The sequence below is a fragment of the Salvelinus namaycush genome, chromosome 8 (genome assembly GCF_016432855.1).
Source record: "Salvelinus namaycush isolate Seneca chromosome 8, SaNama_1.0, whole genome shotgun sequence".
Taxonomy (NCBI): Eukaryota; Metazoa; Chordata; class Actinopteri; order Salmoniformes; family Salmonidae; genus Salvelinus; species Salvelinus namaycush.
The window spans coordinates 48,205,101-48,227,435 of record NC_052314.1 but is presented as its reverse complement, the minus strand read 5'-3'; the positions used below and the strand labels follow the sequence as shown (position 1 = coordinate 48,227,435).

Sequence of the window (22,335 nt, the reverse complement as noted above, 5' to 3'; positions counted from 1 at the left end):
CAGCAACAGTAATATACCATGCCATGCACAATCTTACAAAGAATGGATCAGCACTTCACAGCAATGTCTCATTCATCTAAATAACGGCATATTTATCCTTACCTGTAAGTATATTCTGAAATGTTGATTTTTCCCTTCTCTCCTGTGGTTTCTGTGCGGCTGGTGAGGTTGACAGTATTTCCAAACAGGCAGTAGCGGGGCATCCTTTGACCTATGACCCCAGTTACCACCTCTCCTGTGTGGATCCCAATGGTTATCTAGGGAGAGAAGAGGATTGTCAAGAAAACTGGGTTTCCCATACAGAGTCACGTTCGAGTAAGTAACACTCCTGGACAGCATATGTACATGCCTCCCCAATGGAGACCGGGGTTTGATCCCCATTTTCAACCCTACCTGCCTGTGTCCCAGCACTTGTTTTATGTCTGTCTAATAAAGCATGAAACATACTAAAGGTAGAGAGGGATTACACTCTGTTTAAAAACACTTTTATTTAATCCCTGGATTCCCACAATATTGGCACATGCTGAACAGTATGCATGAATCTATTGACTTCATCAAGCTGTTTGGACTTTTCAGTGTCTGATCACCTGCCATGTAATAACCCAGTATATATCAGATAATTCACACAACATTCCTACCATCGTAACTTCCATATAGCTAACCATTTTGGAACCGACTGTCTATAGTAAATGTACTGTGTACATAACACCCACCATGACGTTTACATCTTTGTAACCAAATGTTAAGCCAACGTTAAACAATAGACAGGGTTGATGATTTGTGTTCCACAAAGACATGGATAAACACCAGAGACAAGATAACTAGTCGTTGGTCATGGAATGTTTAACAATGTATCTGCTGCAGTGTTGTTGTTTTTAACACCTCTGCAATGTGTCTAAATATGAGCACGGTTGAAACAACTGCGAACAGGTTTTTGGAACATTAGTTTGGAGGTGTTACAAGGTCAAGGTTTCTCAGGATCTCTACAGTTCTTTACAGCTCTATGGGACTCAGGGCTGCATTTGTCCGACCTCCAGGGGGCCCTCAACTGATGAGGTCATATGCTATCTGGGGGGGGGGGGGGGGGGGGCAACCTCCAGGCGATTCACAACCGACGTGTTCATAGTATTCTGTCTGCAGTGCCCCGTCCTCCTGTGGGCTCACAACCTACGTTTTCAAATACTATCTAGGGGGTCCCCAACCCTGTGTGCCCATTAGGTAATCCGGCCGTGATCGTACTGTGCCAATAGAACTAGGAATTGAGTGTAGCAGTCAAATTGCCATGGTCTGAGTATGTTAGTATATTTATATGACTGTGCCAGCCCCTTCCACCCCTTATTGCATGAGGATCCATTTCATTTGACAAATAAGAAGTCTTTACACTGTTTAAATGTGGCACTGGCTCTGTGTGCCTAGCTAGATGAGCACATAAAAAGAGAGAACATGATAGATGAAGACTGTTATAACTGTTTGTTTTTGGGGAAATTGCTACGGGCGAGCAGTGTTTTGCAATATGCAATCATTTTTGGACTCTCAATTTCCTGTTTATAGAAGACATACCTTCAATACCTGGTGCCATGATTGGAACTGTTACACTAGCGTAAATACAGGTAATTTGTTTACATATGCCTACATAATGTAATGATGGTATTTGTCATTTAAAACTATGTGTAAGGTGAAAGAAAGGGCACGTAAAATGAAATGAAATATTTAGACTAAATGAAATAACAAATCCATAAACATTCCATTGAATGTAGCAGACCCTCTATTTGTGTCTCTTACGGGTTCAGGACCTTCAGTGCTCGAACAGTGAGAACAGAACACAAGCTGAACACTAAATGTTTAGGATAAAGTGGAATGAGGACCTATTTTTTTTATACCTAGGGCAGTGAGATGATTGGAGGTTGTTTCTACTGCCAAACTGGGATCCTCTCCACCCCATGCCATGTGTCTGATAAACAATGTTTTGTTAGCCAGATGTGATTTTCCAATGCCAAGTCTCCAAGAGTCACTGATACAATAACAAACTCAATCCGCCAGTTAAACAAAAAGTCTGCTGTTTAACATCCAAGTTACAGCTCTTACAATGTCTTATGTGGACAGTGGCTTTAAAAAAAAAGAGTTTATAAATACTTGATGCTAAAAAATACTAGGGGGTAAAGCGACGAAAACAAATCATTCACTCATTTCTGAGACGGGACGATAAAAAAGAGATGATTAAATAAGAGTCAGTACTGTATATCGCAATATTCTTATAATTTGTTTAATGTAATATGATACATATTTCATGAATGAAATATGCTTATGATTATAATTTCCTGGGTTTATGATTTGTGATATCAAGTATCTTGCATCATATCCTTACTATTTACTTATCTCACTTTCTTATTAATAGGACTAACAAAACCAAACATAGATATACATCTACAAACTTGCACTTCTCCACATTACACCTGTAGCCCTGACAACTGTGGCTTGTTTCGGCCTGCTCTAGTGGTTGTTTCACACACTCTCGCGCTAGCCTGCCTAGTCAGTGAGTCAGTTGAATGAGTTGAACTGAAAACTGAAGAGAAAAGCAGCAGATAAACAAATTATTAACGTTATCATCAAGGTGAGTGAGTTATAAAGCATAGGATATGAAACACCAAGTTAAGCGGAGTATAATGATATAATTGTTATTTTTTATAATATTAGTTTAATTAATGTATAAAAGACCATTAGCATAGAAGCTAATGTCAGCTAAATTTAGTGCCAGTCAAGATAGCCTGTCGTAGTCATGGCGACAAGAAATGTTCAAAACAGAGTGTAAACAAAGGGAAACATTGTATTTTACTGTTGTTATGAATATGTTGAGAATTACATGATGAAAATGTATTTATAAGATAAGATGATATTTAATACCATTTTAAATATATTTTTGTTGTACAGCACAAATATCATACCATCCCAAAAATGCTAACCTCCCCTGTTATTGTAATGGTAAGAGGTTAACATGTTTTGGGGGTATAATATTTGTGCATCTGTAACTTTCTCACTCATCATTATTCACGATTCATCCAGGACTATCCGTAGTCATGGTAGCATCCATATTAATGCAAAGTGTTTAGAAACCTATTCTATTCTTATTTACAATAAAAGTGACTCCAAAATGACACTACATTATTTACCATTAATTTCTATTGAGCACAAAACAATCTGAAACACAACCAAAACAAACAGCAAATGCATCCAACAAGTTTGTAGAGTCACAAGCTTGATGTAATCATTGCGTGCTAGGAATATGAGACCAAAAAGAAAACGTGTAACTATTTTAATACACATAAGTGAATTTATCCCAATACTTTGGTCCCCTAAAATGGAGGCAATATGTACAAAAAGTGCAGTAATTTCTAAACGGTTCACCCATTATGGATGAAATTACCCTCACATTAAATCTTACAGTCTGCACTTTAACCTCATAGTCGTTGTATCATTTTAAATCCAAAGCGCTGGAGTACAGAGCCAAAAAAAAAAAAAAAATTGTCACTGTCCCAATACTTTAGCAAATCACTGTATGTTATTTTCAGAAGTACTGTATACTGGCTCTGGCAGCCAAAACAGCCAAATCCTCCATCTGAACAAATTGATTATCAATTGCGATACGGTTCTAGAAACACAAGGCCCTTTACTTTCATATCACATCAAAATAATTTCTCAAATGAAAAATGTACAGTTACTGTACACTGATTTAACCGGCTTTATCACAGGTACAGTCAACAGTATTTGTCAGTGCCAACACGTTTCTGGTGGCCTTCTTCCATTACACACAGGTGTTCAGAGCATGCTAGATAGCTAATTAGCACAGGTGGTCCCTCTGTCTTCCGTCTTCCGTAAACACGCGCTGTAACATGGAGATGTGGCCATGTGGGAACACTAGCCCTAGCAAGGTGTGTATCAATTTAACCTTTAGTTTTTTTTTATTATCTCTCGCTGATATGAAAGATGAGGTCCTTATGCTTCCAAAACCGTACCGCAAGTGATCCATGTTAATGTTCAGACCGAGCATCTTAACAAAACTCCCCCGTACAGAAGACGCCCTCGTCCAATTACTCTTATGTGTAATGTAATGGAACAGATGAACAACGTGGAACAAGGGGTAATCTAGGATATGTACAAGTAAGTATCCCATATTAGGTACTTCTACTTGGATAGATAGGAGGCAGAGGTTGCAAACAGAGGTAGATACTGCGTACTGTATGTTTGCAAGTCATTACAAGTCATTACTTGGCAGTGACTGTGCCACCCAAAGACACATTGTGTCACACACTGTGAACAGACTGTGTGTGGAGCACCCTTTCTTCTCACAGGCAGTACTCAAATGAGTTGGACTTGTTGCTGTCATGTTGCTGAGTTGTGTCCCGATTCCCCTCCTTTCGACCCGAAGTGTGCACTTGCATACTCCCAAGATGAGGAGTTGGCAAGTGCACACCATAAGAGAATTGGGATGTGGCCCTCACGTGCTCTCTCAACCACCTATACGCCTATTCCTGTAACTGAGGGCTACAGCAATGTTACAATGAGGGGATTCGATTAAGCTGGCCCGGGTGGGCGGAGATTGCACCAGGAGAATAGTGATTGTTTTGAAAACCAGGTTGCCTCCCAGGCGGGAGCTGGGTGCCCCGGTCAAAGCCCACTGCGAAGTAGGCTCAAAATAAAGTGACATGTCAAGAATGTGGTGTAATAATTTAGGATTCAGAGTGTTCACATGCAAAGTGTTGTTTGCTCTTGGTAAAAAAGAAAAAGTACTTGATCTGCCTTCCCAAGTAGAATTATTAAAATTCTAACATACAGTGCTTTCGGAAATTATTCAGACCCCTTGACTGTTTCCACATTTTGTTACGTTACTCCCTTAATCTAAAATGGATTAAATAAAAAAATCCTCAGCAATCTACACACAATACAGGACAAAGCAAAAACAGGTTTTTACACATTTTTACAAACGTTTTCCTTTGAGTCCACTTGTGGTAAATTCAATTTATTGGACATTATTTGGAAAGGCACACACCTGTCTACATTGGGTCCCACAGTTGACAGTGCATGACAGAGCAAAAACCAAGCCATGAGGTTGAAGGAATTGTCTGTAGAGCTCCGAGACAGGATTGTGTCAAGGCACAGATCTGGGGAAGGGTACCAAAAAATGTCTGCAGCATTGAAGGTCCCCAAGAACACAGTGGCCTCCATCATTCTTAAATGGAAGAAGTTTGGAACCACTAAGACTTTTCCTAGAGCTGGCCGCCCGGCCAAACTGAGCAATCGGGGGAGAAGGGCCTTGATCAGGGAGGTGACCAAGAACCCAATGGTCACTCTGACAGAGCTCCAGAGTTCCTCTGTGGAGATGGGAGAAACTTCCAGAAGGACAACCATCTCTGCAGCAATCCACAAATCAGCCCGTTATGGTAGAGTGGCCAGACGGAAGCCACTCCTCAGTAAAAGGCACATGACAGCCCGCTTGGAGTTTGACAAAAGGCACCTAAAGACTCTCAGAACATGAGAAACAAGATTATCTGGTCTGTTGAAACTCTTTGGCCTAAATGTCAAGCATCACGTCTGGAGGAAACCTGGCACCATCCCTAAGGTGAAGCATGGTGGTGGCAGCATCATACTGTGGGGATGTTTTTCAGCAGCAGGGACTGGGAGTCAGGATCAAGGCAAAGATGAACAGAGCAAAGTACAGAGAGATCTTTGATGAAAACCTGCTCCAGAGCGCTCAGGCCCTCAGATTAGGACGAAGGTTCACCTTCCAACAGGACATCAACCCTAAGCACACAGCCAAGACAATGCAGGAGTGGCTTTGTGACAAGTGTCTGAATGTCCTTGAGTGGCCCAGCCAGAGCCCGGACTTGAACCCGATCTAACATATCTGGAGAGACCTGAAAATAGCTGTGCAGCGACACTCCACATCCAACCTGACAGAGCTTGAGAGGATCTGCAGAGAAGAATGGGAAAAACTCCCCAAATACAGGTGTGCCAAGATTGTATCGTCATACCCAAGAAGACTCGAGGCTGTAATCGCTGCCAAAGGTGCTTCAACAAAGTACTGAGCAAAAGGTCTGAATACTTATGTAAATGTGATATTTTTATATATTTATTTATAAATTAGCAAACAATTCTAAAAACCTGTTTTTAATCAACTTTAGAATAAGGCTGTAACCTAACAAAATTTGGGAAAAGTCAAGCGGTCTGAATACTTTCCGAAGGCACTGTATACTGAAAAAAAATGCCATTTTTCAGACACCTCAATAGATGTGAACAAATTGGTCCCCAAAAAAATGTGTCACTCAGTTGAATTTCAAAATCCCCATGTGGCCCTCGATGTCACGATCGTCATGGGAAGAAGTGGACCTAAGCGCAGCGTTGTACGTGTTCATTCTATTTATTTATTTAATGAACACCGACAACAACAAAACAAAATATGAACGTGACGTTCTGCAGGGCAAAATAACAACCAATGCAAAAATAAGATCCCACAAGTGAAAGAGGGAAAAAGGACTGCCTAAGTATGATTCCCAATCAGAGACAACGATGGACAGCTGCCTCTGATTGAGAACCACACTCGGTAAAAAACAAAGAAACAGATAACATAGAATGCCCACCCCAAATCACACCCTGACCTAACCAAATAGAGAAATTAAACGGCTCTCCAAGGTCAGGGCGTGACACTCGAGCCAAAATTATTGCCCACCCCTTGTCTAGCGCTTTGTTGTTTCTGGACAAGGCTGCTGATATGGCTCAGCCAGCACCAGCATTTCACGTTTGCTGCATTTCTCAATTGATTTTGGTCAAAATGTTGGAAAAAGGAAACATATCCCATCCTCACCTGTACTGGATCTTCATCCACTTTGACCTGTCCAGCAATCTCCATCATGTCCAGGGCCAGGTGGCAGATAGATTGAGCGTGGTGGGTACATGGTTCTGGCAGCCCACTGACCGTCATGTACTTATCACCCACTGTCTCCACCTATAGAAAGAGAGACATTTTGGTTACTAGGCAGAACGTTATATCAGAAAATGCTGTGTGATGTAAGTGGTTATATGTGAAAAGGACGTGAAGTCTGTCATTTTTAACACTATTCTTTTTGACACTTTTATATCATGCACTGTTTCCACCTATTGGTAGAGAGAGCTATTTCTGTTACTATGCAGAATTTTATATCACACAATATTGTTTCCCCTTAATGTAAATCCTTATGATGAAAAGGATCTTTGGACTTCAATGGTTCATCAAACTATAAAGTGCCACTTGAGGTCACAAACCATCAAATAAATATCTAACCAATACATTGGGGTATACAGGTAACTGCCAAAATAAAGAAACCACTTGATTAAATGAGTGATAAAGTATATTGAAAGTAGGTGCTTCCACATAGGTGTGGTTCTTGACTTAATTAAGCAATTAAAATATCCCATCATGCTTAGCGTCATGTATACAAATGCCTAGTTGCCTATTACTTTGGCTACCATGCCTAGAAGAAGAGATCTCAATGACTCTGAAAGAGGGGTCTCAAAGGAACTTAGGGGTTTAAAGTGTGTGTGTGTGTGTAAATCAAATCAAATCAAATTTGTCACATACACATGGTTAGCAGATGTTAATGCGAGTGTAGCGAAATGCTTGTGCTTCTAGTTCTGACAATGCAGTAATAACCAATGAGTAATCTAACCTAACAATTTCACAACTGCTACCTTATACACACAAGTGTAAAGGGATGAAGAATATGTACATAAAGATATATGAATGAGTGATGGTACAGAACGGCATAGGCAAGATGCAGTAGATGGTATCGAGTACAGTATATACATATGAGATGCGTAATGTAGGGTATGTAAACATTATATTAAGTGGCATTGTTTAAAGTGGCTAGTGATACATGTATTACATAAAGATGGCAAGATGCAGTAGGTGGTATAAAGTACAGTATATACATATGAGATGCGTAATGTAGGGTATCTAAACATTATATTAAGTGGCATTGTTTAAAGTGGCTAGTGATATATTTTTTACATGTATGGCAGCAGCCACTCAATGTTAGTGGTGGCTGTTTAACAGTCTGATGGCCTTGAGATAGAAGCTGTTTTTCAGTCTCTCGGTCCCAGCTTTGATGCACCTGTACTGATCTCGCCTTCTGGATGATAGCGGGGTGAACAGGCAGTGGCTCGGGTGGTTGTTGTCCTTGATGATCTTTTTGGCCTTCCTGTGACATTGGGTGGTGTAGGTGTCCTGGAGGGCAGGTAGTTTGCCCCCGGTGATGCGTTGTGCAGACCTCACTACCCTCTGGAGAGCCTTACGGTTGTGGGCGGAGCAGTTGCCGTACCAGGCGATGATACAGCCCGACAGGATGCTCTTGATTGTGTATCTGTAAAAGTTTGTGAGTGCTTTTGGTGACAAGCCGAATTTCTTCAGCCTCGTGAGGTTGAAGAGGCGCTGCTGCGCCTTCTTCACCACGCTGTCTGTGTGGGTGGACCAATTCAGTTTGTCCGTGATGTGTACGCCGAGGAACTTAAAACGTTCTACCCTCTCCACTACTGTCCCGTCGATGTGGATAGGGAGGTGCTCCCTCTGCTGTTTCATGAAGTCCACGATCATCTCCTTTGTTTTGTTGACCTTGAGTGTGAGGTTATTTTCCTGACACCGCACTCCGAGGGCCCGCACCTCCTCCCTCTAGGCCGCCTCGTCGTTGTTGGTAATCAAGCCTACCACTGTAGTGTCGTCTGCAAACTTGATGATTGAGTTGGAGGCGTGCATGGCCACGCAGTCGTGGGTGAACAGGGAGTACAGGAGAGGGCTCAGAACGCACCCTTGTGTTGAGGATCAGCAGGGTGGAGATGTTGTTACCTACCCTCACCACCTGGGGGCGGCCCGTCAGGAAGTCCAGTACCCAGTTGCACAGGGCGGGGTCGAGACCCAGGGTCTGGAGGTGATATGGTGGAGGTGATATAGTCCTTGACTAGTCTCTCAAAGCACTTCATGATGACGGAAGTGAGTGCTACGGGGCGGTAGTCGTTTAGCTCAGTTACCTTAGCTTTCTTGGGAACAGGAACAATGGTGGCCCTCTTGAAGCATGTGGGAACAGCAGACTGGGATTGATTTAATATGTCTGTAAACACACCAGCCAGCTGGTTGCGCATGCTCTGAGGACGCGGCTGGGGATGCCGTCTGGGCCTGCAGCCTTGCGAGGGTTAACACGTTTAAATGTTTTACTCACGTCGGCTGCAGTGAAGGAGAGTCCGCAGGTTTTGGTAGCGGGCCGTGTCAGTGGCACTGTATTGTCCTCAAAGCGAGCAAAGAAGTTGTTTAGTCTGTCTGGGAGCAAGACATCCTGGTCCGCAACGGGGCTGGTTTTCTTTTTGTAATCCGTGATTGACTGTAGACCCTGCCACATACCTCTTGTGTCTGAGCCGTTGAATTGCGACTCTACTTTGTCTCTATACTGACGCTTAGCTTGTTTGATTGCTTGATGATTGAGGAGCTACACTGTTTGTATTCGGTCATGTTTCCGGTCACCTTGCCCTGGTTAAAAGCAGTGGTTCGCGCTTTCAGTTTCGCCGACTGCTGCCATCAATCCACGGTTTCTGGTTGGGGAATGCTTTAATAGTTGCTGTGGGTACGACATCGCCAATGCACTTGCTAATGAACTCGCTCACCGAATCAGCGTATTCGTCAATGTTGTTGTTTGACGCAATGCGGAACATATCCCAATCCACGTGATCGAAGCAATCTTGAAGCATGGAATCAGATTGGTCGGACCAGCGTTGAACAGACCTGAGAGCAGGAGCTTCCTGTTTTAGTTTCTGTCTATAGGCTGGAAGCAACAAAATGGAGTCGTGGTCAGCTTTTCCGAAAGGAGGGCGGGGGAGGGCCTTATATGCGTCGCGGAAGTTAGAATAACAATGATCCAGGGTTTTACCAGCCCTGGTAGCACAGTCGATATGCTGATAGAATTTAGGGAGTCTTGTTTTCAGATTAGCCTTGAAAAATCCCCAGTTACAATGAATGCAGCCTCAGGATATGTGGTTTCCAGTTTACATAGAGTAAAATAAAGTTTGTTCAGGGCCATCTATGTGTCTGCTTGGGGGGGAATATATGTGGTTGTGATTATAATCGAAGAGAATTCTCTTGGTAGATAATGTGGTCGACATTTGATTGTGAGGTATTCTAGGTCGGGTGAACAGAAGGACTTGAGTTCCTGTATGTTACTACAATTACACCATGAGTCGTTAATCAGGAAACACACACGTCCGCACTTCTGCTTCCCGGAGAGATATTTATTCCTGTCTGCACGATGAACTGAGAATCCCTCTGGCTGGACCGATTTCGACAGAGACATGTTTCCGTGAAACAAATTATGTTACAGGCCCTGATGTCTCTCTGGAAAGAAATCCTTGCCATGAGCTCATCAACTTTGTTATCCAAAAACTGAACATTAGGGAGTAATATACTCAGGAGGTGCGCTCACCACCCACCGCTTCTAAGTCAAACAAGCAGGCCGCTCCAAGTGTCTCTCCTCCGCTGGCGATGTTCTGGGTCGCCCTCTGGAATGAGTTCAATTGCCCTGGGGAGAGCGAGCAAAGGATCTGCTTCGAGGAAGTCCTATTCCTGGTCGTAATGCTGGTAGTTCTGGTAAATTACCGCCACTCTGATATCTAATAGTTCTTCCCGGCTGTATGTAATGACACAAAACATTTCCTGAGCTAATAATGTAAAAAATAATACATAAAAATCTAAATACCGCAAAGTTTCCTAAGAGCTAGTCGCGAGGCCGTCATCTCTGTCAGCGCCATGTGATCAATACTTAAGTGCCTTGTTGCAAACAGGATGCATGTTTTGGAATATTTTTTATTCGGTACAGGCTTCCTTCTTTTCACTCTGTCATTTATGTTAGTATTGTGGAGTAACTACAATGTTGTTGATCCATCCTCAGTTTTCTCATATCACAACTAGAGGTCGACCGATCATGATTTTTCAACGCCGATACCGATTATTGGAGGACCAGAAAATTATTTATTTGTAATAATGACAATTACAACAATACTGAATGAACACTTATTTTAACTTAATATAATACATCAATAAAATCAATTTAGCCTCAAATAAATAATGAAACATGTTCAATTTGGTTTAAATAATGCAAAAACAAAGTGTTGGAGAAGAAAGTAAAAGTGCAATATGTGCCATGTAAGAAAGCTAACGTTTAAGTTCCTTGCTCAGAACATGAGAACATATGAAAGCTGGTGGTTCTTCAATATTCCCAGGTAAGAAGTTTTAGGTTGTAGTTATTATAGGAATTATAGGACTATTTCTCTCTATACGATTTGTATTTCATATACCTTTGACTATTGGATGTTCTTATAGGCACTTTAGTATTGCCAGTGTAACAGTATAGCTTCCATCCCTCTCCTCGCCGCTACCTGGGCTCGAACCAGGAACACATCGACAACAGCCACCCTCGAAGCAGCGTTACCCATGCAGAGCAAGGGGAACAACTATTCCAAGTCTCAGAGCGAGTGACGTTTGAAATGCTATTAGCGCGCACCCCGCTAACTAGCTAGCCATTTCACACCGGTTACACCAGCCTAATCTCGGGAGTTGATAGGCTTGAAGTCATAAACAGCGCAATGCTTGAAGCATTGCGAAGAGCTGCTGGCAAAACGCACGAAAGTGCTGTTTGAATGAATGCATATGAGCTTGCTGCTGCCTACCATCGCTCAGTCAGACTGCTCTATCAAATCATAGACTTAATTATAACATAATAACACACAGAAATACGAGCCTTAGGTCATTAATATGGTCGAATCCGGAAACTATCATCTCGAAAACAAAACGTTTATTCTTTCAGTGAAATACGGAACCGTTCCGTATTTTATCTAACGGGTGGCATCCATAAGTCTAAATATTCCTGTTACATTGCACAACCTTCAATGTTATGTCATAATTACGTAAAATTCTGGCAAATTAGTTCGCAATGAGCCAGGCGGCTCAAACTGTTGCAAATACTCTGACTCTGCGTGCAATGAACGCAAGAGAAGTGACAAAATTTCACATGGTTAATATTGCCTGCTAACCTGGATTTCTTTTAGCTAAATATGCAGGTTTAAATATATATACTTCTGTGTATTGATTTTAAGAAAGGCATTGATGTTTATGGTTAGGTACACGTTGGAGCAACGACAGTCCTTTTTCGCGAATGCGCACTGCATCGATTATATGCAACGCAGGACACGCTAGATAAACTAGTAATATCATCAACCATGTGTAGTTATAACAAGTGATTATGATTGATTGATTGATTTTTTTATATAAGATAAGTGTAATGCTAGCTAGCAACTTACCTTGGCTTCTTACTGCATTCGCGTAACAGGCGGGTTCCTCGTGAGGCAGGTGGTTAGAGCGTTGGACTAGTTAACCGTAAGGTTGCAAGATTGAATCCCTGAGCTGACAAGGTAAAAATCTGTCGTTCTGCCCCTGAACAAAGCAGTTAACCCACCGTTCCTAGGCCGTCGTTGAAGATAAGAATGTGCCTAGTTAAATAAAGGTGTGGAGAAAATATAAAAAATAAAACATCTGCAAAATCGGCGTCCAAAATTACCGATTTCCGATTGTTATGAAAACCTGAAATCGGCCCTAATTAATCGGCCATTCCGATTAATCGGTCAACCTCTAATCACAACCATTAAACTCTGTAACTGTTTTAAAATCACCATTGGCCTCATGGTGAAATCCTGGAGAGGTTAAGAAGGATGCCTGTATTTTTGTAGTGACTGGGTTTATTAATACACCATCCAATGTATAATTAATAACTTCACCATGCTCAAAGGAATATTCAATGTCTGCTTTTTTTTTACCCATCTACCAATAGGTGCCCTTATTTGCGAGGCATTGGAAAACCTCCCTGGTCTTTGTGGTTGAATCTGTGTCTGAAATTCACTGCTCGACTGAATGTGTGGGGTACAGAGATGAGGCAGTTATTCACAAATCATGTTAAACACTATTATTCACAAAGAGTGAGTCCATGCAACATAAGAACATTTTTACTCCTGAACTTATTTAGGCTTGCCATAGCAAAAGAGTTATTGATGCAATGATTAAAAAAAATACAAAAATTACACTTTTAAATTATAGGGTATAGGCCAGTGACAAAAAAAACTCACTTTGATCCATTTTAAAATCAGGCTGTGATACAACAAAATGTGGAAAAAGTCAAGGGGTGTGAATAATTTCTAAAGGCACTGTATATATCTCAAACCAATTGAACACTTATGGGAGATTCTGGAGTGGCGCCTGAGACAGCGTTTTCCACCACCATCAAATGATGGAATTTCTCATGGAAGAATGGTGTCGCATCCCTCCAATAGAGTTCCAGACACTTGTAGAATCTATGCCAAAGCGCATTGAAGCTGTTCTGGCGACTAGTGGCGGCCCAACGCCCTATTAAGACACTTTATGTTGGTGTTTCCTTATTTTGGCAGTTACCTGTATGTTAGTGGGTATTTGTGTTAAAAGGATGTGAGGTGTTTAAAATAATACTACACTCATTATTGTAATCTTTTAGCAAGTCCACTGTTAATACAATCCTCAAGTGTGCATGTCAATATTCAAGTTTTCAAGATAAAGCACAATACAGAGCAAAAACTGTCATGATAGTGCGATTTGCAGTAGTATTTCTTTAAGACACTACCCTTTTGGGCTCATCTAGCCCAACTCAGACCCCTTCAGGAGCAGACCGTGATAATGGCAGTTCTTTTAACTTCAGGCAAATGCCCTGCAGTTGAAACATCTCGACACAAACACTTAAACACTTACGTCAGCTTATAGACATTCAAGGCTCTTCGGAGCCAGATAACAACTTGGACCACCTAGTCATTGAGGATGGTAGCGTAAATATTACTTATTTTGGTGACCCAGTGCTGAAGTCCTTCCCTTGGATGTAGTAAGGTTTGTTTGACTTCTTAAAGTGCATTCTTGTCTGAAAGCCTAAAGTGCCCAGTGACGACGACTATAACATTTAGCTCAAAAACAAAATGGGGTTTTAAAGTGAAGTTTACCCAGTGAGGCTTTTGAATAGAGAAACATCCAAATGAATCAATTCTACAGTACATCACACTTGTGTGACAATACGACATTCGAAAAAAGTTGAATTGGTGCTACTATTAAAGGAGCAATCTGCAGTTCGAACAAAAACACACCGCCACTGATTTGGTAAACAGCTGAGGGATGGGGCTGGAGGAATGTAACCACTCTCAAACTCATGGACAGAGCTATGGATACAAGGACTGACTATCCATTATAGCAACATTATAGTTTTAACCATGTTTTAAGGCTATACAGTATTTTTTCACATGAACATTGTTTACAAACAAAGGAGCTAAAACAAGCTTATATTTTGGATTCTGATGGGGTACGACAGTTGAACTAAGCTCCTGAGGAATCTGTAAGTAAAATTCTTCAAGAATCAATAGATATATACCATTTTAAATAATATAAAAGTCAAAAAATGGATGCAGCAACTGCAGATTGCCCTGTTTAGTTGATATAATACTGTATACCACAGATTCCGATTAATCTCAACCAACCATTCTGCAACATAAACTGAAGCTTAAAATGGACTTGATTTACATAATGAAAGCATATCTTTAATGTAAATGTTTATAGAACATTCTATTTTTCATACAGCCTGGCTTTTATACTGTACATTGATTACATTGATTAGTATCTAAAAGTAATTTAACCCTTAGCCTACAATTTGTATGCAGTGGTCTAGGGCACTGCATCGCAGCGCTAGCTGCGCCACCAGAGACTCTGGGTTCGCGCCCAGGCTCTGTCGCAGCCGGCCGCGACCAGGAGGTCCGTGGGGCGACGCACAATTGGCCTAGCATTGTCCGGGTTAGGGAGGGTTTGGCCGGTAGGGATATCCTTGTCTCATCGCGCACCAGCGACTCCTGTGGCGGGCCGGGCGCAGTGCGCGCTAACCAAGGGAGCACGGTGTTTCCTCCGATACATTGGTGCGGCTGGCTTCCGGGTTGGAGGCGCGCTGTGTTAAGAAGCAGTGTGGCTTGGTTGGGTTGTGTTTCGGAGGACGCATGGCTTTCGACCTTCGTCTCTCCCGAGCCCGTACGGGAGTTGTAGCGATGAGACAAGATAGTAATTACTAGCAATTGGATACCACAAAAATTGGGGAGAAAAGGGGGTAATTTTTTTTAAATAAAAATAAATAAAAAAATCCTGTTTTTTTGCATGGGCTGCGCCTCAATCCACTGCATCCGCTAATATCACTCTTCTGCATCTGCGGTGAAAGGTGGAAGAGCTAGACGGTGTTTGTAAGACCATGAGACATCCCAAAAATCAGTATTCTCACGAAAACATATGTAGCATTAGAATGGTTTGGGCTACACACTAATATGAAAGCTGAGACTCTCACGAACACGATGTTGTTCTCTAGGACGCATACAAGACTCGTCTGAAGGTCCCCGGTACCCGTTGAAAAAATTATGGAAGTATACAATGAGCACCATAATTCATTGGACAGTGACCATTTTTTTGTTATTTTGGTTCTGTACTCTAGCACTTTGAGTTTGAAAGGATACAATGACAATGAGGGTGAAGTGCAGACTGTCAGCTTTCATTTGAGGGTATTTTCATACATATCGGATGAACCGTTTAGAAATTACAGCATCTTTTGTACATGGTCCCCCCATTTTAAGGTACTACAAGTATTTGTTGAATTAGCTTCACAGATGTGTGTCGTTAGGCAGGTGTATTCATTTGTATCGTTAGTGAATGCATGAGAGCTGTTGATGAATAGTATTGATTCTAGACTTTGCTATTGCCTTTGGAGGTTGTTGTTGGGGTGTGACAACATGGGGAAGACAGCGGTGTCAATGCAAATGAAGCTGGCCGTCATAAGGCTCAGAAATGAAAATCAATCAATCAGGAATATTGCAAAAACCCTAGGCATGCCCAAGTCAACAGTTTGGTTAATCATTAACAAGAAAAAAACAACCGGTGAACTCAATTATGTCAAAAGACCCGGTAGACTGAGGAAGACCACTGTAGTGTATGACCGGAGAATACTCTCTATGGAGAAGAAAACCCCCATGACGACAGCCCAACAGATAAAAACACTTTCCTGGATGCAGGTGTAGATGTGTCAAAGTCTACCAGACGTAGAAGACTACACGAGTAGGACTACAGAGGGTACACTACAAGATGCAAACCACTGATAAGCCTGAAGAACAGAAAGGCGAGATTAAAGTTTGCTAAAAAGCACCTAAAAGAGCCCCAAGAGTTCTGGAAAAAAGTATTGTGGACAGAAGAGACAAAGATTAACATGTGCCAGAGTGATGGAAAGAGGAAAGTGTGGAGAAAGAAAAGACATGCCCATGATCCAAAGCATACCATCTCATCCGTGAAACATGGTGGAGGGGGTGTTATGGCTTGGGCCTGTATGGCTGCCAGTGGAACAGGCTCACTTGTCTTCATCGATGATGTGACTGCAGACAGAAGTAGAACAATGAATTCAAGTAGAACAATGAATATTTTATCTGCTCAGATAAAACTAAATGCCTCCAAACTCATTGGACAGCACTTCATCATGCAACAAGACAATGACCCTAAACATACTGCTAGAGCAACGAAGGGGTTTTTGATGGCCAAAATGTGGAAAATCCTTGACTGGCCGAGTCAATCACCGGATCTGAATCCAATTGAACATGCATTTTACATGCTGAAGAGGAGACTGAAGGCAATAAGTCCCCGAAACAAGCAGGAACTGAAGATGGCTGCAGTACAGGCCTGGCAGAGCATCACCAGGGAAGATACCCAGCATCTGGTGATGTCGAAGCATCGCAGACTTCAAACAGTCATTGCATGCAAAGGATATGCGACCAAATATTAACAATGATTACTTTATTCTACATTATGTTACTGTCCAATGTTTTTTATGCCCGAAAATGGGGGGAACTATGTATAAAAGCTTCTATAATTTCTAAACGGTTCATCCGATATGTATGAAAATACCCTCAAATTAAAGCGGACAGTCTGCACTTCACCCTCATTGTATCCTTTCAAACTCAAACTGCTAGAGTACAGAACCAAAATAACCAAAAAATGGTCACTGTCCAATGAATTATAGTGCTCACTGTATATGGAGACAGTTTAGTGCCTAAAATAAGGGGATAAATACATGTCATTTTATTTTATATTGTTTCCTGATCTTTCAAATATAGGACAGACACTTCAGAACAAACTTCCTTTTACTTTTTTGGGGGACTATCTGTTGTTCCATGTTGTAACGGTTCTCTAATTCTTCCTCCTCCTCGGACGAGGAGAGGAGAGAGGGATCGGAAGACCAATGTGCAGCGAGGTATAATGACATAATGATTTATTTGAAACAAGACGAAAAAAAACGAACTACACTTGATAATTAACAAAATAACAAAACGACGTAGACAGACCTGGACATGAGAACTTACATACAACGAAGAACGCACGAACAGGTGAAGACTACAAAACGAACGAACGATACAGTCCCATGTGGTACCAACATACAAACAATGTGAAACAACCTCCCTATGTATGTCTCTCAATCAGAGGAAAACGAAAATACCTGCCTCTGATTGAGAGCCATACAAGGTCAATTAACCCTGACACTTAACAAGGAACAAACACAGAGAATGCCCACCCAGCTCACATCCTGACCAACAAAACAAAGCTATACAAAAGGAAAACAAGGTCAGGAACGTGACATTACCCCCCCCCCCAAGATGCGGACTCCGGCCGTAAAACTCAACCTCAAGGGGAGGGTTTGGGTGGGCATCTGTCCACGGTGGCGGCTCCGGCTCTGGACGCTGTCCCCACACCACCATAGTCACTCCCCGCTTCCGTATCCCCCTCCCAATGACCACCCTCCAACTAAACCCACCTAAATGAAGGGGCAGCATCGGGATAAGGGGCAGCACCGGGATGAGGGACGGCAGCTCCGGGCTGAGGGACTCTGGCAGCTCCGGGCTGAGGGACTCTGGCAGCTCCGGGCTGAGGGACTCTGGCAGCTCCGGGCTGAGGGACTCTGGCAGCTCCGGGCTGAGGGACTCTGGCAGGTCCTGGCTGAGGGACTCTGGCAGGTCCTGGCTGAGGGACTCTGGCAGGTCCTGGCTGGACGGACTCTGGCAGGTCCTGGCTGGACGGACTCTGGCAGGTCCTGGCTGGACGGACTCTGGCAGGTCCTGGCTGGACGGACTCTGGCAGGTCCTGGCTGGACGGACTCTGGCAGGTCCTGGCTGGACGGACTCTGGCAGGTCCTGGCTGGACGGACTCTGGCAGGTCCTGGCTGGACGGACTCTGGCAGGTCCTGGCTGGACGGACTCTGGCAGGTCCTGGCTGGACGGACTCTGGCAGGTCCTGGCTGGACGGACTCTGGCAGGTCCTGGCTGGACGGACTCTGGCAGGTCCTGGCTGGACGGACTCTGGCAGGTCCTGGCTGGACGGACTCTGGCAGGTCCTGGCTGGACGGACTCTGGCAGGTCCTGGCTGGACGGACTCTGGCAGGTCCTGGCTGGACGGACTCTGGCAGGTCCTGGCTGGACGGACTCTGGCAGGTCCTGGCTGGACGGCTCTGGCAGGTCCTGGCTGGACGGCTCTGGCAGGTCCTGGCTGGACGGCTCTGGCAGGTCCTGGCTGGACGGCTCTGGCTGGTCCTGGCTGGACGACGGCTCTGGCTGATCCTGGCTGGACGACGGCTCTGGCTGATCCTGTCTGGCGGAAGGCTCTGGCTGATCCTGTCTGGCGGAAGGCTCTGGCTGATCCTGTCTGGCGGAAGGCTCTAGCGGCTCCTGTCTGGCGGACGGCTCTGAAGGCTCATGGCAGACGGGCGGCTTTGCAGGCTCAGTCCAGACGGGCAGTTCATGCGGCGTTGGGCAGACGGGCAGTTCAGGCGCCGCTGGGCAGACGGCCAGCTCTGACAGCTCGGGACAGACGGGCAGTTCTGTAGGGAGGAGACGGAGAGACAGCCTGGTGCGTGGTATAGGCACTGGCTGCGCTGGAGAGGAGGAAAGCTCTGACAGCGCTGGACAGGTGGGAGCAGCTGGAGAGAGAACCCGGAGAGACAGCCTGGTGCGGGGGGCTGCCACCGGTGAACTGGTACTTGGAGGTGGCACCGGGTATACCGGACCGTGAAGGAGGACACGTGCTCTTGAGCACCGAGCCTCTCCAACCTTACCAGGTTGAATGGTCCCCGTAGCCCTGCCAGTGCGGCGAGGTGGAACAACCCGCACTGGGCTATGCAGGCGAACCGGGGACACCACCTGTAAGGCTGGTGCCATGTACGCCGGCCCGAGGAGACGTACTGGAGGCCAGATACGTTGGGCCGGCTTCATGACATCCAGCTCGATGCCCAACCTAGCTCTCCCAGTGCGGCAAGGTGGAATAGCCCGCACTGGGCTAAGCACGCGTACTGGGGACACCGTGCGCTTTACCGCATAACACGGTGTCTGACCAGTACGACGCCCTCTCACTCCACGGTAAGCACGGGGAGTTGGCTCAGGTATCCTACCCGGCTTTGCCACACTCCTCGTGTGCCCCCCCCCAAGAAATTTTTGGGTCTGACTCTCGGGCTCCCAACCGCGTCGCCGCGCTGCCTCCTCATACCAGCGCCTCTCTGCCTTCGCTGCCTCCAGCTCCGCCTTGGGACGGCGATATTCCCCTGGCTGAGCCCAGGGTCCTTTGCCGTCCAGGATCTCCTCCCATGTCCATGACTCCTGGGATCTCTGCGGTTGCTGTCGCTGCCCTTTTCCCCGCTGCTTGGTTCTGGTAATTAGGTGGGTGGTTCTGTAACGGTTCTCTAATTCTTCCTCCTCCTCGGACGAGGAGAGAGGGATCGGAAGACCAATGTGCAGCGAGGTATAATGACATAATGATTTATTTGAAACAAGACGAAAAAAAACGAACTACACTTGATAATTAACAAAATAACAAAACGACGTAGACAGACCTGGACATGAGAACTTACATACAATGAAGAACGCACGAACAGGTGAAGACTACAAAACGAACGAACGATACAGTCCCATGTGGTACCAACATACAAACACAGGAGACAACCACCCACGACAAACAATGTGAAACAACCTCCCTATGTATGTCTCTCAATCAGAGGAAAACGAAAACACCTGCCTCTGATTGAGAGCCATACAAGGTCAATTAACCCTGACACTTAACAAGGAACAAACACAGAGAATGCCCACCCAGCTCACGTCCTGACCAACAAAACAAAGCTATACAAAAGGAAAACAAGGTCAGGAACGTGACACATGTAGTGAATCTGTTATTCAAAGTGTTTCTATTGGCTAATAGAAGTAATGCAAAATGCAATGTTTCACCCCCCCCCCCCCCCCCCCCGGCTTAGACAGGGCTTAGACTAGAGGGTTACGAGATTTTGATGTGCGGTACATATCAGATGATATGTTTACATAAAGACAATTGGTATAATGCTTTATAAATGTTTTACATAAGCATGTTATAAGCCCTCATAATGTCTTATACCTGTTGGCTTTCAGTAGTGTGTTGTCCAATTAATTTCTGTGAGGGTAGCGAAAGGTCAAGTACCTAGTGACAAAATTAGCCTAAGCCAAGTAAGGGATAAACAACGAGGGGCTATGCGTTCTATGGAAAATAATGAACGACATGGAACTGACCTTCCACGGAGTTGCAATATTATCCAGAGAATGCATAGAGCCCCGAGTTGATTATGTCTATAATTTAACACATTTGCCACTAGAAATGTGTTCAGTTGGCAGTAGAAATGTGTTCAACATCCACTGAAGTAGCTAGCAAGTTTACCATATAGTAAGGTGACCAGATTTCTGAAATTAAAACCGGGGACATTTCCAGTTCGGCGATCAATATATCATTAAAATATCCAATGTTATTATCTATGAAATAAAAAAGGGGTACAATTCCGGTTTCATCTCTAACAGGCACACTGTGATACAGAAAAAAACACTATATTACAGAAACACTACAGACAAGACAGAACTGTCCGATCTGAACAGCCATTCAGTGGTCCTGGTAGTCTGGGTAGAATAAGAACAGAAGAGAACATGAGCAAAATTGAAAAAACAGACAATAATATTATTGTATATGTGAAATACTTAACATAGTAAATAACATGACGATGAGATTATATTATGTAGTTACCACTTATACCAACCTAATCTGTATATTTCTCAGAATAATGTATCTTCTTCAGGATTGCTCTGTCTTTGGCCAGCTTCTCCATGAACTCCTGGCAGGGGAGGTTGAAGTTTGTCTTCACAATAAGCATGGCCTTGATGGTAGGAACAGTGAACCTATTTCTTGCTGCTGTCCATATATCATTCATTTGGGAGAACACTCGACTGGTGCATTAATTCCAGGTAAGCACATGACAACAGACGCTAATCTAGCCAGGTTAGTGTGTGGGATGTCGTTCTCTTTGAAGTGGGTAACCACCGTGCTCCATCTCTGACTAATCGGTGTCTCCGATGTTTTCCATTCTTCAAGCGATCCCCCCTTTAGGAACTCTTGCAGGCCAGTAACCTCGTCAAACAATGCATCCTCATTGATGGTCACATTGGGGCATTTTTCCTGCAGTATGGCTGCTACCTTCTGGATCTCTTTACGCTGAGGTTGCCTTTTTAAAAGGAGACAATGGAAATCTTTTAGATTATCTGTGTGCTTTCCCAATGCCTGCAAGTAGTTCACAGCCGTAGTGAAGATTGATTGGGATGTTTTGAGAAAGCTCTATTTAGACATTGCACCATTTCCCTCTAGCTCTCTCAGGAGTCCTCTGACCAAAACTGGAATGAAGTTGTCATCACGTCTTGCAGTCAATTTTGCCTCAATGTTTCTCAGAATTGCAGCTGACTCCACAGCACAGCGGTCCTGGCCTTCAAGCATCTTGATCATGTCACTGAATACCGTCAAGTTTCCATGGACAAAGTCCAGACAAAATTCAGTCAGTGGATCTTCGAACATTGTTCACAGGACAACAGGGCATTTGTCTTCAGAAAGAAAAAAGGATTTCAATGGCACATACTTTTTCAGCACTCTTTCTAGAGCAGGGAGCATGGACAGCCAGCAAACATTGCTGTGTCCTAAAATGTTATGGTACTCCTGGCCAACAAACTCACAAAAGCTCTTCAGTCTTTCTACTCTGACGGTGAAAATATGAAAATATCTTTGTGAGCAGGTACTCAACATCAAGGGGAATCATATCCAAAGCTGTTCTGGCCGTGTTATGAATGATGTGGGCAGGACAACCTAAGCCAATC

General features: G+C 43.8%; 1 protein-coding gene across 1 annotated transcript in view; it reads right to left on the bottom strand.

The window, feature by feature from the left end:
• Nucleotides 1-22,335, bottom strand: part of gucy1b1 (guanylate cyclase 1 soluble subunit beta 1) — a 50,058-nt gene that overhangs the window by 1,710 nt on the left and 26,013 nt on the right. Inside the window, exons 11-12 of the mRNA XM_038999878.1 lie at nucleotides 6,857-6,997; nucleotides 103-257 (exon numbers count right to left, since the gene is read on the bottom strand). Of these exons, the coding sequence (XP_038855806.1) occupies nucleotides 103-257; nucleotides 6,857-6,997 (296 nt within the window). The remainder of the gene's footprint in view (nucleotides 1-102; nucleotides 258-6,856; nucleotides 6,998-22,335) is intronic.